Source organism: Rattus rattus, chromosome 5, assembly GCF_011064425.1.
Source record: "Rattus rattus isolate New Zealand chromosome 5, Rrattus_CSIRO_v1, whole genome shotgun sequence".
Lineage (NCBI taxonomy): Eukaryota > Metazoa > Chordata > Mammalia > Rodentia > Muridae > Rattus > Rattus rattus.
Genome location: NC_046158.1, coordinates 93,847,260 through 93,860,645, shown reverse-complemented (window position 1 = coordinate 93,860,645; position 13,386 = coordinate 93,847,260). Strand labels below are relative to the sequence as shown.

At 38.4% G+C, this 13,386-nt stretch overlaps 1 protein-coding gene across 1 annotated transcript in view; it reads right to left on the bottom strand.

Annotated features, from left to right (window-relative positions):
• The window catches only part of C5H15orf41 (chromosome 5 C15orf41 homolog), a 198,785-nt gene that overhangs the window by 127,224 nt on the left and 58,175 nt on the right, over window positions 1-13,386 (bottom strand). The window contains exon 5 of the mRNA XM_032903901.1: window positions 12,079-12,151. Within this exon, the coding sequence (XP_032759792.1) occupies window positions 12,079-12,151 (73 nt within the window). The remainder of the gene's footprint in view (window positions 1-12,078; window positions 12,152-13,386) is intronic.

Below are 13,386 nucleotides of genomic sequence, written 5' to 3'. Positions count from 1 at the left end.
CTTGCATGCTATCCCCACCGGAGCCTGTCACTTGGGCCTTCCTCTGCTCATCTTCCTTGACACCTTTATGTCCTCTCCTGAGTCTTCTTTCCTAGAGTTTAAGGTTTGCCTACATTTATAGACAGACAGACCACACACACACACACACACACACACACACACACACACACACACACACACAGACACACACACAAAGAGGTACATCCACGCATACAAGACACACCTTTTTCTGTCTTAGTTTGTGAGTTTCTCTTACTACTTTTTTGGTTTTTTTTGTTGTTGTTGTTGTTTTTTTTTTTTTTTTTTTTCATTCCACTTCCCTTAATTTAACTTTCCCACCCCCCACCCTTTCCTGAAAATTTCATAATCTCGTTTTTTAACAGCTGGATAAAATTCCATTGTATATTGTACCATATTCTCATTATCTACTCATCTATAGATGGGTAGCTATGTAGATTCCATTTCATTGCTCTTGAGTTGCAATGTGCACAGATGTTTGGGTATCTCTGTGGCTGCCTCTAGAGTTCTTTGGGTACATGGCCAGAATTGCCAATGTATAGCTGGGTCATGTAGTAACTCTATCTTTAGTTTTCGTTTATTCGTTTGCAGAAACCTCATACTGATTTCCATTAATAGATATGCTACCTGCATCCCCACCAGCAGTGACTAGGAGTTTCTCTTTCCCTATATCCCTGCCAGCATTTGTTGTCAGTTTTCTCTATGATAGCCATCAGAAAAATCTAATTAGACAGGAAATGTTGAAAACACCATCAACCCCTTTGCCACCCATCTGTCAGCCCCATTTTCTCCAGTTCTTTCATCTTTCATACTTCAAAAGACACAATCATCTGCCTTCCAAGCCAAAAGGCAGGTGAGCAGCCCCAAAGAACATGGTCAATGTGCTCATGACTTAAAAGAATGTTCAACTGGTGAAAGGTATCATGACATCCTTCCTCATCCCCAGCACAGACTCTCTCCTGGGAATGGTGACAACCTGATGCTTCATGTGTCACAATGAGACCATTACCTAATGCTCCCATTCACACATTTCACAAATACTTCTCTTCATCCTTGCTTACTTCGTGTGTAAGTATACTATTACGGGGCAAGAATAAATTCCAGACCACAACAACCTTAGTGTTCTGACCTGGTCTACACCTACGCACGCATATACACAAAATACCATTTAAAGAATATTCTCAAACACATTATCTAGTTTTTAAAACCAAATAAGAATCAACAGTTTGAAAACTGAACAGAAAGTTATAAAGGAAATGCAACAAATCAAGAGATTAGAAAGAAAACCCTGAAAACTGTACTTATAAGAGTCCTAGAGCACTGCTGTCTTCCTCTTTGCCCATTGCCTGGGATACCTCACATAGGAAGACATCTAGTGCGTATACAGCATGGTTGAGAGCTTATACAGGAGTGGGAAAGGAATCTAAATCAAATCTAGTCTTGAAACATAACTCATTTTGATTTCTCCACTTTAAGTGTTACCCAAATAAAACTATATAAGAACAAGGTAAAGAAAAAAGGAAAAAGAAAAAACAAAGCAACAATCAGAACCTAAGGTATTTGTAGCTTCATAAAAAGTTAGGCCATCCTGAGAAAACGGACTTCTGACACTTATGCTGATGCGCATGCTTATGGAGAAGTGTATGTAGGGAGAGTTTCTGGAGATGGGGCTGGAACTTGACACTACTCTCAGCCAGCTTCACTACAGATCTGAATGACAGACAAGAACACTGTGTGCTTATTCGGTTTATGAATTAAGAGAGATGAAAGAAAGGCTGGAAAAAACGATCACCCAGCAGGCTGTGGCCTAACTATAAAATACACACAAATTCATACGTATTAAAAATTAAGTTGAAAGCTTCCTCTTTGCTTCCTGCCCTCCCCCTTCTTTTCCACTCCTCCCACACTCATGCCTCCTTCAATCTTTCCTTCTTCTTCCTTCCTTTTCTTTCTTTCCTCCTGACAGTCTCATGTGCTCCGGTGGAATTACTATGAAGCTGAAACAGGCTTGGAGTTACCCCTCTTCCTGCTCCCGCCTCTAAAGCTGAGGGAGTAGAGGCGTAAACCACCACACCAGGCTGAGAGAAAAAACCCCGACAGAGAAAAGTCACTATCACTTGAGTAATCTGCTATGTGTACATTGCTAGAAAATTCAAAGAATCATTTTTAATCTGGGCAGCATTTTTAATCATTTTAATCATGGGCAGAAAGATGTTATTTGATTTTAAAGAGAAGCAAACTAGGGAGTGCTCCCATGTTCTCAGGGATGATGGTACAGTGTCAAACTGGAACTCCAATGTGAGTGGACATACACACAAATTTTAAGGGATGAGACTTAAGTAAAAAGAAGAGAAAATTATATTACAGGAAGCAAAGCTAAGCATGTGGACACTAAGTAGGCAGATCTATAATCTGTACTCCAGTCAGGAAAGATGGGGACCTGAGTTTCTTCATGTGTTCACGGCCTCAGCTGAACATCTCTACTCTCAAGGAAGTGACAGAGGTAAAGCAGCAGGTAGATGTGGGAGTTAACATCCATTTCCTAGCTCTTGTAGCTTCTACTATGCGAGGAATAGTCATGCTAAACTGTGCTTTAGTGTTTATGAGGCAACAATATTAACACCTGCTTTACTATATACAAACACTGCTGAGCGGCTCAACCAAAGAAGACCAAGTCTCCCACTAACTATCACAGTGTAGCCAATGCTTATACTACCTAAAATTAATTCCTGGCAGCCCCTCAGTCTTCTGGCTGAAAGGAAGTGGTAGGCCATCAAGGAATCATCCATCTCTCTATGTCAGTAGATATTTATGGATAGAGTACCAAGTCGAGAGCCAGGACTACGAAGGCTAAACCCAACAAAAAGTACTTCTGCATTAGTTATATAAAATGTTCCATGGTACAAAACAAAAATGAAAAACTAGCTATAGAGGGCAAACCATGAATCTATGTCCACCAATCAGCATGCAGGAGTCTTGAATGAGTCTGTTAACCTGCATGAAAACACAAATGTTCACTTGTGTAGACATGCATATCAGCAAGAGCAAGCAGGGAAGCATGTAGGCTTGAGTGACCAAAGCTGAAACTGTCATTCTCCTTGGTTCGTATACAATGACAACAAAGACCAACATTGGTCCAAAGGCCAAGACACTAAACCTAAGAAAAGCACTGACCACAGAAGAAATTATACTTTACTCAAAATCCTGTATTTTGTATTCCTGAAAAGCAACATAGTATATTTTTGCATATGTCCTGTGTAGAACTATTGAATAAATACTATTTGTTTTCTAAGAATGTTGTTCATCAAGCTTCCCAAGCAAATGTATTAACTCTTAGAAGTTATAAGATGAAACAGGAACAAAACAGTAAAATTATCTCATTCTTAAACTATATTAGCATCCTCTTTTGGCTTAGGAGAATTCCTAAATTCTCAAACTGTGACTAAATATTGGCTTTATTGATTCTCTGAACAATTTGTGGGAGTACCAAATCATTATTTTGACAGTTTTATCATAAGGTAATAGACTTCCTTTTAGATAATTGCAGTTACCACGTTCAATTTCAACCTTCCATAGGATTTTTTCCTAGATACAGCTGTACTGTCAGTCCTAGATCACATTACTTTCTTTTTATAGCTACACACACCCAGCATTCTAGGCCTTACACCTAATTATGGCAGCACAATAACAATTTAAAAGCTCATCATTAAGAAGTAAAGGTTAAGCACTTATATGTTAAGACTCCTTTTTATAAAGACACATAGTGCTGGGTGACATAGGTAAATGAATTACACAGCTCTGTCAGAATGGTTGAAAAAAAAAAAAAAGAAGAGGACTTCCTTTTTGGGTGTACTAGGAAATCTGAACAGTTTGCATCTAAGCACTGACATTAGCTAACTAGTGTATCAACTTACAAGCTTTCTGACTCATTAAAACTTCTTAACTACCAACTCTCACAAGATCAAACTGTGTAACGAAATGCTTCCCCTGAATACAGAGGCACTTTGGCATAGCTGTTAGAGGGTTCGCCCAGAAACTGTGACTTTGCTAGATCTCTTCAATGCTCAGGTCCTGGTCACAGCACCTCCAAGGACATAATACTTCTACATTCCTTATAACATTGTTTGGACAATGAACAGTCACAGTAGGCCAAGCACTTAGAAAGTGTTTGCTCTGTTATACCTGCCCTGCAAGTGTCAGATATTACAGCTGTCCATTTCATTTGCCTTCAGTGATAAGTAACTACCAAACAAAGATATGCAGAGGCATCAAAACAGGCATGTGGCCTCCACCCTTGCACCCAAGGGCTGCACACACACAAAGGGAGTCAAGAGATGAACTTCCCGTGGGCATGAAATACATTGTTTTTCTCATTCTAAATCTGTCATAGAGTTTTGGGGTTTGGTAGTGAATAAGTGAATTAAAAAACAGCTCCTACTGAAAGTGTACAAAAGCAACAATGCAATGACAAAATTTGGTACCCGGCTGACCCTTCCCTCAAACAAAGAGAAGGCATCTGGACCAAGTGACTGTTCTGATGGAGAAAATCAAATAGCCCAGCCCCTTGGTAAACACCCAAAGTTTCCAAAAGTGTCCCAAATCAGTGTTCTATCCCAAACCTTCAAGTAAGAAATGTTAACCAAGGTGTTTTCTTATGTGTCATTTTGTATCAATGCAGGTCGTGTTTTTAAAAATCAACAAGACCTCCCACTTTATTATAAAATTTTCAAAACACCTTCTTTAAAAAGAAAAAAAAAATAGTCACATGAAATCAGGGAAAGGCTGTAAAACAAGCAGTTGTAAGCGTCCTATGTATATGAATGACGTTTTACTCCTAGAGCCTTCTTAGGACAAAAGCTGTAATGGGTAAAGCACTATCTTCATCTAGATCATGTAATGCTACATCATGAGCTTCTGACTCATGTCTCTTCAGGCTGAGGATCAATCCTGCAGTCATCTTAGTCCTTCATAAGGACCCTCTCATCATCATCTTCCAACAACCTCACAACCTTTTTGCACTATAATCATTCCTCAGAAGGTATAAGAAAGGGCTGGAGAGATGGCTCAGTGGTTAAGAGCACTGACTGCTCTTCCAGAGGTCCTGAGTTCAAATCCCAGCAACCACATGGTGGCTCACAACAATCTGTAATGAGATCTGAAGTACTCTTCTGGTGTGTCTGAAGACGGGTACATGTACTTATATATAATAAATAATAAATCTTTCTTTAAAAAAAAGAAAGTATAAGAAAAACAAAAAAAGGCAAAGGGCAGGGTAGAACATCAACCAACAGAAGTCTTCTAAAGTTACCAGGGTTTAGAGGAGGCTCACTGCAATAGTAACATTAGTGTTCATAATGAATAATTTGGGGGTGTCAAGTAACTGTTCTTTGTACCCCTGATCACTGATAATAGAAGTTTACAAAATCCTACTGCCTACACTGTATATAATGCACAGTTGGGGTCTACCATCCAGGTCTGTGCTTGTTGAGTGATAAAGCCTTCCAGGATGATGATTACATTAATTCTTACCATGCAGAGAATGAGCTTACAGACTTCTTTTCAAACCAATGAAGATAAGTCATTTTCTCTTTACCACTTGGAAAAAGCAAACTATGACACTTTTGAGAAGTAGAAGACATGACATTATGTAGATATGTACATGTTCTTGCAATTAACCCTTAATGCCTATGGTTCTGAAAATCATTCAAGTGAATTGTATAGGAAGACAATGATTCCAAACTCATAAATGTGTAATCAGTACAAATGTATTGCAACGGCTTGGAAGCACCCCGTGAAAAGAGCTACTCTGACAAGCATCATTCACTGTCTCCATTGCTTCAGTGTATGGCATGGAGTAAATGTTCAAGTCGCTTTACTACCGTTGAGAGGGCAGAAGAATCTACCATATTGTGCAAATGGAAATTCAGTTGTTAACGATCTTATAGTTAATTGTTTGGATGATTAAAATCGATTGGTGGGTCATAGGTAGAATGAAGGATACTCCTCTCACATCAAAACAGTCCTGGAAAGGCCACTTCATCTACGAATGAACCATACCTTTCCATCTTCTCAGAGCCTTCAGTGCCTAACCTTACGCAGCCATCCACTAAGATATCCTCCAAAACTCTTTAAAGGCCTGAAAGGTCTGATTTTGCCTATCCCTGTTCAAACTCCACATTTACCCTGGGGTCCTTTTGCTTCCTCACATGTCTTCTGATGCCCCCATAGGCTTTCTGCCACTTCCACTGTAAACCCTAGCTCAGACCTGACATTTGCTAAGGGTACTCAGACAGCTATGTTCTGGTTCTGTTCAAAACACCTGAAATTCCTACACACTTCAACTCACTTGGTTCTTAACTGCTGCCAAGACACAGCCTTATGTCATGTTTAATTCCAAATTATGTTGTAAGTTCTTATTACCTAATTCCAAACATATTTTCAAATAACTGAAGGTTGATTTAGTAACATCTATATTACTTTCTTTCAACTGTATTTTAATAGACAATTTTTTACTAATTTTTATTTTATTAGTACATACTTATTGCACCAAATACTGAGTCTCAGTATGACATTCTTCAGATAAGTATACAATGTACTTTACCCCTCCATTTCCTTCCATGCTACCTACCCCCACTCCTACTAACCCACTCTTCCCAAAGGTCACCTTTTGTCTGTGGCCTTATATAACCACAACCGAGTCTGTTCCACATAAATTGCACGTGATTATAATAAACTGAATTGGACTGCTTGTAAGTAGATGAGAAAATCTACCATTTCCTTTACTTTGTCTGTGTAGTTCTCTGTTTTAACAGCCATTCTCAAGCCACGTAGTCTCCCTAGTTGTACAAACCAGAACAAATCTCTCCTTTGATTCTCTCGGTCAGCACGCTTTACCTTCCAAAGGCGAAGACAGAGTCATAACTATTGTATGCTTCTCATATTCCACTTAACTATCAGCTTTGGTTAGGTGCATTCCTCTTGTCACCTAACACAGTACCTAACATAGCACCCAGAATACATTCAACACCTCCTGATTACTGTGATGATAAAGACATGAGTTCCACACCAGTAAATACTTCAGGATCAACAGTAAGAGGTCACTCAAAACCTAACTGCATCCAAATGCCTATGGGTGACTTCTTACCCTTCCTTCATTGCACCCCTCATTAGAACCACGAGTGTACCACTTATTGACAGAGTAGCACAGTAATCCAAGCAGTTTATTTGAAAATTAAAGTTCATTCAAAAATAACATCAAATATTAGTAACCCATTATAGAAAACATAATTCTTCTTTTCCAGGGGGAGAGGGAGTGATGGTGGAAATACATGTTGTGTAGAAGAGTGTATCCCCTAAAACACACAGAAGTACTACACAGCATCCATCTTCCATATAAACCACACTCAATGGCATTGCTCATTTTTAAAAGATGTGTGATGAAAAGCAAAGGAAGGCTGTATGAAATCATTAGGAAACAGGCAAAAATTGCAGTTTAGAATAAGAACTGAGAGATTTCCCCCAGTGATACTGTGGAAATTTTAATCACATTGTAATCATGCTCAGAGGCAGTCAATATGCTTAACTTAAGTTATAAAGCCAACTTCCCCATTAATAATAAAGGTCACTTTATAAATGCATCAGTAATCGAGTTTCATTTACTCTCCTTGTAGAAGTATCTTTAATGATGTTACCAAAAGACCTGCTGCCCAGGTCCATACTGTGGCAGGAAGACTTAGAATCCTAAGCAGACATCACTTCCTCTCAGCAGTTACGTCAACTGCTATGTTCTTCACTTCAGTGCAATAAAAGGCAGCCATTGAGAGACTACATTCGTGCCTAAGACACACACAGGTCTATATTTATTGATGGTCTATTCATAATACCTAAGATACAGACTCATCTGAGATGTCCATTGACAAAAGAAAGGAAATATATATGTATATTAGAAACACACATACGTATAAATAGATATTTCTGAGCCATAAAATATGAACCAGTATTCATGAACACTTAGAGCAAAATACATGGAACTGGTAGATATTACATTAAGAGAAATCAGAAACAAAAAGATATATAAGGTGTTCTCTCTCACACTTAGATACTAAAAATAAATAAATAATAAAGTAAGTAAGTAAGTAAGTAAGTAAGTAAGTAAGTTAGTTTACCCAAATGTGAAATTGACTTCCAGAGGCAGAAAAGGATGTGGGTGACAAAGGTTGAATAGGGAGTGGGTACCAAATATAAGTTCCAGTATACTAGTGTGTGTTCTACAGCACAGAGGGGTGACTTGGAGATCAAATGATATATTTTATGATTAATTGGAAGAGAGAAAGGTTCCTAACACAATCAATGAAAAGCAGCCAGGAACATCACACCTTCCTCACCTCACAGAGTTCTCTATAGTATTACTCTGAACCCTGCCCCTCCCACTTGCCCATTTAACACTGGAGATGTAACAAGGGCATAGACCTGTGCTAAAATCAGAGGGCAGTGTGAGTGTTAAGATAAAATCTCAATCATTTATTCAAAAGTTGGTACGAGCAGGTAAGAACCCAGGTGTAGATTATATCATGGAAACCTCCTGACACGGTGTGATGGCATACACCTGTACTTCTACAGGAGGCTAAGGTAGGAGGAGTGTGAGTTCAAGGCCAGCCTGTGTCACAGGGAAACTCTGGGAAAAGCTTCAGCCTTCCTTGACAAGTTAACCTGTAATCGGGTACACTTCCTAGTTATTCCTTTCCTATTCCTATAAGTAGAAAAGGCTACAACCGAGTAAGGTTATGTCTTGTACTTGTAAGATTTGTCCAAACCACAAAGACTGCCTTTGAAGAGACTCCAATGACATCTGGGGTTACTTGTGACTCTGAATGCTGCTGGTGATGCCCTGCCCTCAGAGTCGGCTGAGGGAGCTAGGGCTCCTTCTGTTTGTGCTTTGTCCAGGTCCATACTGTGGCAGGAAGACTTAGAATCCTAAGTAGACATCACTTCCTCAGCCGTGACTTCAGCTGCTACTTTCTTCACGTCAGTGCAATAAAAGGCAGCCATTGACAGACCATCTATGTTGCTACTACCAGGCCTATCATGATCACTCTATTTTCAGCAGACTCAGTTTTCCAACCTGTGTAATGGCCTCAGATGCCCTACGAAGCTGACTGGGTTATTTCAAAGATATATGAAACCATACAGCTGCTAGCTATCTGGATCAGGCCCATGAACAAGATTCATACAACCAAACTGTTTGCTGGCAGTAGGGCCATCCATGTTTCTTTCTGACCTTGCAGATATTGGACACTCTAAGAATCATCCTTAAAATAAATAAATAAATCCAGCAGCACATCTATAAGGTAGATGTTATTAAACAGCATGCTACTGAAGTCACATGCTACCAGTTATACCTTTTTATAGAAGGAAAAACAAACTAAAACTGGAATTGATCTAGTAAAAGCAACAGCACATACCCAGTACCCTTTCTTCCCCATGGAATAGCCTTTGTGTGTGTGTGTGTGTGTGTGTGTGTGTGTGTGTGTGTGTGTGTGTGTGTGTGTGTGGTGCTTGATTTCTAATTTTAAAGAAAAAGAAACTTATACAAGCCAAGACTGACTGAGCCTTGCAGCTCATTAAAGCTGAGGTGATTTCCCCTCTACAGAATTCTATTGATCTCCATAGTTCTCACTAGACAAAAGTGTGGTCAGGGAGGGAATGATGGATGCCTCTGCCAATAGCACTGAACAAACCTGTTAGCTAATTGCTACCAAAGACAATTATCCCCGCATTGTTTCATAATGGAAACACATTACAAAACTCTAATATACACACAGGGAAATTTGATGATTTGACTGTGGAGCCATGTGCATTGAATTTCATTGCCAAAGGCCAGCTAGGTCTCTGCTGTGATGGGGAAAGAAGTGTCAGAATATAAGCCAGAGCATCTTACAGCCCTTTACTTTAAAGAAGGAAAGGGGAGGAAAGGAAGAAAGGAGAACGAGAAGGACAATGGAGAGAAGGGAGAATGCCTGGCGTCAGTGCACGTTGACTGGATGCTACAGCCTGACAGTAACTTTAGCATTCCTGCTCTCCTACTTTAAAGTGAGAAGCCTCTACAGAGGTGTGCTGCAGAATCAAAGGGCGATTTTAAATGCTACTTTTGATCCAGAAGGCTATCTGAGTAGCTTTTTTTGATTGGCAGTCAACCTACTGGCAAGTATCCAGTTTAAAAGGTGGCTTCACAATAGTCCACTGTGAAGATTAAAAATAATATCAAATATCTGTCACAATTTTTACTTAAAGGGAGTGGAGGGACCTGACTCTATAACAACCTACAATAAAACAGCCATTAAGCTAACCAATTATAAAAGAGAAAGCCTCAAAATCGAGCTATTTGCCTATATATAATCATAGTGTAATTCAAGCATCTAATATTTGCATTGCTTCCTTTCCAAGAAGTCATATTCTTGGAATGCCTGCTCCTTGAAATGTTTCTAAATGCGCTTGTGTCCTGCTCTGGTGTATTCATGCAAGACATTTAATCCTGGCACTGGAGTTACGGGGATTCTGATATACAGTATACATCAAAATCATATTCAGTACTATTTAACTGTACCATATAAAATGATACAAAATAAAAAGAAAAATGCACCAAAGATGTGCCAGCATTATAAAGATAAATTAATGGCTACAAAATTTATGATCAACCTATTAACTTCATAATTCACAAGTCAATGAATTCTATTTTACTGTTTGAAACTGCTCTATACAGGCCAGTCTACCTGCTTTAGACCATGCTGACTACTATTTTGACAAGACCTGGATAGCAGTGGGTCCAAAGCAATCAGAAGGTTGACTTTGACAAATGGCGGTGCTGCGGCGAAGTTGAAAATAACACACATCCACTTTAATCTCTTTCTTGATTAAATCGAAACCATACCATTCTGACATCATGTGATTTGCTCATGAAGCATCACTGCAGGTTACTTTAGGGGCTCCATCTATTGAAATGATATTGAATTTTTAGGGGAAGTACTTAATTCATTCAAATGAAACCTTCACAAGGTAACTGGGCCACCAGTCACTGATAATTGCAGATTCTAAAGAAATCAAAGGGAAGAGAATTCCCTGACAAAAGATTTAAAAAAATAAAATAAAATAAAAATCCAACATGTGCTCATGAATGATGCTTTAGTAGGTGCTATCTTCTGCCTTCAAAGAGGGAAGGTTATATGCACGAAGCATATTCCAAAGCTTTTTACCTATCCTACACAGCTAAGCTCCAAAGGTAAACATTACACTAGGTAATAAAAATGCAGAAGATGAAATTGTCTTTTTTACATGAGACTAGGCAAATATTTATGGGGCAGTTGACAAACTCCTGCCTAGTAAAAGAGCCAGCACTGAGAGCAATTATCCTGATATTCATGACTCACTTTGAATATCACATTGAATATTACTCATAAATCTTTTACGAGCACATCCCCAGAGCTCACTTAACAGCCGGTTTTAATCATGCAGTTGACACAGAGAAAATAACAAAATGTATTTTTTCAGTGGCAAATTAATTTAGGCTTGAATCTCCTCTCGTAGCTCTATTCTCTTCTTTTTCTTTTTTTCTTTTTCCCTTTTCTTGTACGAGGATCGGTGGAATTCATTTTTGCACGTGAGAGTAGCATTTCTCCAGTCTTGCTGAATTAAAATAAAAAGGATGAACGTTTCTTTTACCGCCAGCTCTGACAGTGGTTTTTTAAATGATGTATCTTGTTCTCTATATGAAAGATGAATCAATTTTTGAGTTTGATACACATTGTCTGTTTAGCTGAATGGAGAGGTGAATGCAGAACGTAGACAAAGGAGAAGCATTATTCTGAGGAGTATTTACGTTGTGGGTGGTCTTTTATATTGCAGTCAATTGTCATTAACTGTTGATGATAGCTGTTTTGGAATCTGGCTCTCATTAAGTGACTTGAGATGCTGTGTAAATTATTTTTAAATTGGGATAAGGGAGTAAAGAGAAATGTTAGAGGAAGAAAAAAATAGTAAGAAGAAGCAGCAAAAGAAGTAACTCACGTGGAGTCTGTTCATGCCCCTGTAGAAATCTCTCCAGGATAATCCGAGCCATTAATGAGGGTGCATAGTCCACCTTCATAAAACAGAAGAAGAAAATTAAAACTGCCAAGCTGTGCCAGTAGTTGATATTCCAATATTTTGTCAACACTGAAGATTAAGTCAATTTTAATCAACCGTAACAAGCATCATTCATTAAAATCTTTCCCACCCTTGGTGGCTTCCATTGTAATAAACTGTAAGTATGATCTGTGCTGTTGAAAAGAATAGATGGGTCAAGTTTATTGAATACAACATTGGAACTGAGAATGATGGGACCACTTGGAAAGAATACTTATTTCAAATAGGCAAACAGGCCTTTCTAAACTCAGCTTTTGTTGGTGGGCCAATGTTGTTTTCTATTCTAGAATCCTCTTTTTAATCCAACTGTCTACACTTATATTATTTTAGAGTACAATTTCAAATTTGAAAAACACTCGTTATTCAGTTAGTTTTCAGAAACTGAGTCAAACATCCCAATTATTGAAATACGGATTTTTGACTGATTTCATTTTATCCTTAGAGAGAACTGAGATTAGCTAGAAGTTATTTACATACAAAATAGGTTATATGATAAAAGAAAAGCTACTTTGCAGAAATATTAAGAATCAAACACAACAATAACAAGTGCAGCATAAATTTCCACAGTGATGTGGTCTGAAATACTGCTGAGAAATACAGAGCCCAGAAAAGGAACCAGCTTTTAAAGAGGGAATCAAACAGGAAGCAAGCAATACTAACAAAACAGTCATTTCAGTTGGTGATAATAAAAATAATACAGCCCTATTCATTTGCAAAAGTATTTTCTTTTTCAGATTATTAATTCCCCTGAATAATTTCACCAGGAAATATGTGTTTTTTAAGAGCAATGATGCCTGCCTCATAGGAGCCTTTTCACCCTGAGTATAAAATGGGAAATATTCCTCATATATTATCACTAGGAATTTTTTTGACAGGTACTCAAGTCCTATGTTCATACCAAAATTTTATCTTGATTTAGTAACTAGACAAAGAAGGTAGCTTCATTTGTATGAACAGTTTTTTTTTTTTCAAATATGTATGTACTTGGATGCCCTTAAATTCCCCGAGTAGAAAGAAATGCTTTCCACGGAGCTGCTTATTCGTAGTAACGCACATCAGGGCTGACACATGAAAAATGGTGAAATTACTGAAGGTACTCCAGCCTGAATAAGGACTACCTTATTAGTTCAGGTACCTGCATCTCTCTAATTTTCATATTAATCATGTGTCCATCTTTCTCTGAAATAGGAC